Below are 5000 nucleotides of genomic sequence, written 5' to 3'. Positions count from 1 at the left end.
TCATCCTCTCCCTGTTCCACGCATCCTCTCCCTGTTCCACTCATCCTCTCCCTGTTCCATGCATCCTCTCCCTGTTCCACGCATCCTCTCCCTGTTCCATGCATCCTCTCCCTGTTCCACGCATCCTCTCCCTGTTCCACGCATCCTCTCCCTGTTCCACTCATCCTCTCCCTGTTCCACGCATCCTCTCCCTGTTCCACTCATCCTCTCCCTGTTCCACTCATCCTCTCCCTGTTCCACTCATCCTCTCCCTGTTCCATGCATCCTCTCCCTGTTCCATGCATCCTCTCCCTGTTCCACGCATCCTCTCCCTGTTCCACGCATCCTCTCCCTGTTCCCCGCATCCTCTCCCTGTTCCACGCATCCTCTCCCTGTTCCACGCATCCTCTCCCTGTTCCACGCATCCTCTCCCTGTTCCCCGCATCCTCACCCTGTTCCACGCATCCTCCCTGTTCCATGCATCCTCACCCTGTTCCATGCATCCTCTCCCTGTTCCACGCATCCTCCTGTTCCATCATCCTCCTGTTCCATGCATCCTCTCCCTGTTCCACGCATCCTCTCCCTGTTCCATGCATCCTCTCCCTGTTCCACGCATCCTCTCCCTGTTCCACGCATCTCTCCTGTTCCACTCATCCTCTCCTGTTCCATCCATCCTCTCCCTGTTCCACTCATCCTCTCCCTGTTTCACTCATCCTCTCCCTGTTCCTCTCATCCTCTCCCTGTTCCTGTTCCATGCATCCTCTCCCTGTTCCACTCATCCTCTCCCTGTTCCATGCAGGCTCTCCCTGTTCCACTCATCCTCCCCTGTTCCATCATCCTCTCACCTGTTCCACTCATCCTCTCCCTGTTCCATCATCCTCTCCCTGTTCCACTCATCTCCCTGTTCCATGCATCCTCTCCCTGTTCATGCATCTCTCCCTGTTCCATGCATCCTCTCCCTGTTCCACTCATCTCTCCCGTCCATCATCCTCTCCTGTTCCACTCATCCTCTCCTGTTCCATCCTCTCCCTGTTCCATGCATCCTCTCCCTGTTCACGCATCTCTCCTGTTCCACTCTCCTCTCCCTGTTCCACTCATCCTCTCCCTTTCCACATCCTCCCTGTTCCACGCATCCTCTCCTGTTCCATGCATCCTCTCCTGTTCCATCATCCTCTCCCTGTTCCACGCATCCCTCCCTGTTCCATGCATCCTCTCCCTGTTCCACTCATCCTCTCCCTGTTCCATGCATCCTCTCCCTGTTCCACTCATCTCCCTGTTCCATGCATCCTCTCCCTGTTCCATGCATCCTCTCCTGTTCCACTCATCCTCTCCCTGTTCCACGCATCCTCTCCCTGTTCCCATCATCTCTCCTGTTCCATGCATCCTCTCCCTGTTCCACTCATCCTCTCCCTGTTCGGTACATCCTCTCGCTGTTCCATCATCCTCTCCCTGTTCCACTGTTCTCACCTCTCCCAGTTCCACCATCCTCTCCTGTTCCATCATCCTCTCCCTGTTCCATGCATCCTCTCCCTGTTCCACGCATCCTCTCCCTGTTCCACTCATCCTCTCCTGTTCCACGCATCCTCCCTGTTCCATGCATCCTCTCCCTGTTCACGCATCCTCTCCCTGTTCCACTCTCCCTGTCATCCTCTCCCTGTTCCACGCCTCTCCCTGTTCCACGCATCCTCTCCCTGTTCACATCCTCTCCCTGTTCCACTCCTGTTCCACTCTCCTCCTGTTCCACGCATCCTCTCCCTGTTCCACTCATCCTCTCCTGTCCATGCATCCTCTCCTTGTTCCACGCATCCTCTCCTTGCTTCACTCATCCTCTCCCTGTTCCACTCATCCTCTCCCTGTTCCACTCATCCTCTCCCTGTTCCACACTGTTCCACGCATCCTCTCCCGTTCATCATCCTCTCCCTGTTCCATGCATCCTCTCCCTGTTCTGTTCATGCCTCTCCTTGTTCCACGCATCCTCTCCTTGTTCCACGCATCCTCTCCCTGTTCCACTCATCCTCTCCCTGTTCCATGGATTCTCTCCCTGTTCCACTCATCCTCTCCTTGTTCCACTCATCCTCTCCCTGTTCCATGGATTCTCTCCCTGTTCCATCCTCTCCCTGTCCACATCCTCCCTGTTCCATGCTCATCCTCTCCCTGTTCCACTCATCCTCTCCCTGTTCCATGCATCCTCTTCACCCTGTTCCACTCATCCTCCCTGTTCCATGCATCCTCTCCCTGTTCCACGCATCCTCTCCCTGTTCCACACATCCTCTCCCTGTTCCATGCATCCTCTCCCTGTTCCATGCATCCTCTCCCTGTTCCACGCATCCTCTCCCTGTTCCATGCATCCTCTCCCTGTTCCACTCATCCTCTCCCTGTTCCATGCATCCTCTCCCTGTTCCATGCATCCTCACTCTGTTCCACGCATCCTCTCCCTGTTCCATGCATCCTCACTCTGTTCCACGCATCCTCTCCCTGTTCCATTCATCCTCTCCCTGTTCCACGCATCCTCTCCCTGTTCCATGCATCCTCTCCCTTCCACTCATCCTCTCCCTGTTCCACTCATCCTCTCCCTTCCACTCATCCTCTCCCTGTTCCACTCATCCTTTCCCTTCCACTCATCCTCTCCCTGTTCCACGCATCCTCTCCCTTCCACTCATCCTCTCCCATTTCCACGCATCCTCTCCCTGTTCCATGCATCCTCACCCTGTTCCACGCATCCTCTCCCTGTTCCACGCATCCTCTCCCTGTTCCATGCATCCTCACCCTGTTCCACGCATCCTCTCCCTGTTCCATGCATCCTCACCCTCATCCACACCTCCTCACTCTGTTCCACGCATACTACCCCTGTTCCATGCATCCTGACCCTGTTCCATGCATTCTCACCCTGTTCTACACATCCTCACTCTGTTCCACGCATACTACCTCTGTTCCATGCATCCTGACCCTGTTCCATGCATTCTCACCCTGTTCTACACATCCTCTCCCTGTTCCGCGCATCCTCACCCTGTTCCATGTATCCTCACCCTGTACCAGGTTGTATATGTGCAATTCATCTGTGTATCTAATGTTTGTATATAAGTCTGGATATATAAGTAGGTACAAAAAGTGGATGAAATAAGACCGCCATGGAGCAAAAGGTTTCATATTTACTCAAAAACCATTACACATCACGAAGGCAACTTGTCATATCAGCTACTCCTTCTTTGCTTTATAGCCTGGGGGACTGGTGTTGGGCGTGATGTTGGCCAGCTGAAGGTACTTCCCACAAACCAAGTCCCATTGACGCACGAGTTGGAAGGGCACGTTGAATTCCTTGCAAGTCTCGAAGAACGCCGGGTAGAGGTACTTCAGCTTTGAGTGGTCCACTGTAGGCAACAGGTGGTGTAGACTATGGTCTCCGAAGGTGGTGGAGACGAGGAACAAGTTCCCAGTCACTTCCACTCTGAAATGGAGCAGCGTAAAATTGGATATCGTTGTGTGACTTCTGTCAAAGCGTAACTAAAGTGTTAATGTTGTGTGTCAAACTATACTACGACATAGTAGCATCCCGCAAGTCACATTAATACCAAAGTTTTGACTATCTGCCTGTTGAGGAAAAACCTTGAACTTGCCTGTCTCTCACAGCATCCAGTTGGCAGAGGCCCCAATCTGGGTTGTCTCTCATCGCGTCTCCCTCGTGGTAGATGTCAGGGTGGTGGTGCGCAGCTGTCAGTCCAATGAACAAGAACCACACACTACACGCACTATGCATCACTAACCATAATCTGTAATACATGAGGTGTAATTTTCAGGATATCCTACGGCCTTAGACTCATTGAAGGTACTTGAAAAATTTTGTTGTTTGCGATAGTAAAATGATGTATTCTTTACGTAGTACATATTTTCACAAGTTTACTTACTTTAGACCAGACCAAATTGAAGGTACGAAAGCACAGTAAAGAACCAGTTCAAGGAGAGGCAAGACATTCTCAGGCCTCATCTTCCGCTGTCCAAGGGTTATCATTTTCCATTTATTGAAGACTTCCAAAAAGAAAAATAGTGGAAAGAAGGCCAAGCTGTAGACGTAACTCCCGTAGCGCTGGAGCCACGTTTTGTTGGCCTTCGGCAGGAACTCAAAGACAGGCTCCAGGGCGGAGATCTCGAGGTCGTATATGGTGTTGGGGAAGAGGTGGTGCGAGAGGGCATGGCTTATCCTCCAGTCGTAGGAAGATAGGAGAGTCAAGTCAAAGAGGTACATCCTCCAGTTGTCCTTCTGGTGGAAGAAGTTGTGGGCACACATGCTCACCATCGCCAGGACTACACCTGGAAATCATGGTGTCTGGATGTGAACAAAGAGAAAAAGAGAGAGAGACCTGAGATCTTAGTTTGGCATTTGCCTTTTACAACCCTAGCAATATCCATCCATGCGTATGTGAACAATACGAAAGAGCTTCAGATGATATACCGCACAGAGCAGCTGCGAAGAAGGACTGAGCGAGAATAGCGACCACAGCCAAAGCAGCGAAGGTGAGAGCGAGTCCGTCCTGAATAAGAATAATTTTCCAGTCCGAGCCACGTCCCACCTTCTGTAGGACCGGTCTCACCTGGCCGAGAGAACGAGAGATCAACAAACGTAATGCATCTACATTCACAACCAATATATTTTATTCTTGCAAGGTCTGCAAGTGTCCCATATATTCACTGACTTACATCCATTCGACATTGACATGTGATACACTCGATACACGTGACTTCATATTTACCTTCCTCTTGAACGTCCTGAAGAAGCCATTGTCGTGGAAGGTGTATGGCGAAACTCTGGGTTTGGCGGCATCCCTCAAGTAGTACTTGGAAAGCAGTTTCTCCGCTAAGGTCGAGATGTGGGAACTCTCAAAGGCTTCGGTGATGTCCGTGCCTCGTGTCGCCAGGATCCAGTCCTTCCCTGGGATGGTAGGTTGTGTTTTTGATAATGCTCCTTAGTGACTAGGGTGGGCTCACCTCTGCCGATGTGTGTGTAAGATACAGAACGTGTCTATGCA

General features: G+C 51.7%; 1 protein-coding gene across 2 annotated transcripts in view; it reads right to left on the bottom strand.

Moving 5' to 3' along the window:
- Window positions 1–3112: 3112 nt before the first annotated feature.
- Window positions 3113–5000, bottom strand: part of LOC147466881 (cytochrome b5-related protein-like) — a 6020-nt gene continuing 4132 nt past the window's right edge. For both annotated transcript variants that reach the window (XM_086534138.1, XM_086534137.1), the window contains exons 3-7: window positions 4725–4903; window positions 4427–4565; window positions 3882–4284; window positions 3594–3746; window positions 3113–3424 (exon numbers count right to left, since the gene is read on the bottom strand). In XM_086534138.1, the coding sequence (XP_086390264.1) occupies window positions 3175–3424; window positions 3594–3746; window positions 3882–4284; window positions 4427–4565; window positions 4725–4903 (1124 nt within the window). In that variant the 3' untranslated portion in view covers window positions 3113–3174. The remainder of the gene's footprint in view (window positions 3425–3593; window positions 3747–3881; window positions 4285–4426; window positions 4566–4724; window positions 4904–5000) is intronic.

The sequence above is a fragment of the Penaeus japonicus genome, unplaced genomic scaffold (genome assembly GCF_977035675.1).
Source record: "Penaeus japonicus unplaced genomic scaffold, GWHDUDI00000001_assembly GWHDUDI00000040, whole genome shotgun sequence".
Lineage (NCBI taxonomy): Eukaryota > Metazoa > Arthropoda > Malacostraca > Decapoda > Penaeidae > Penaeus > Penaeus japonicus.
The sequence above is the reverse complement of the archived record's forward strand: the minus strand, read 5'-3'. Positions and strand labels throughout refer to the sequence as shown.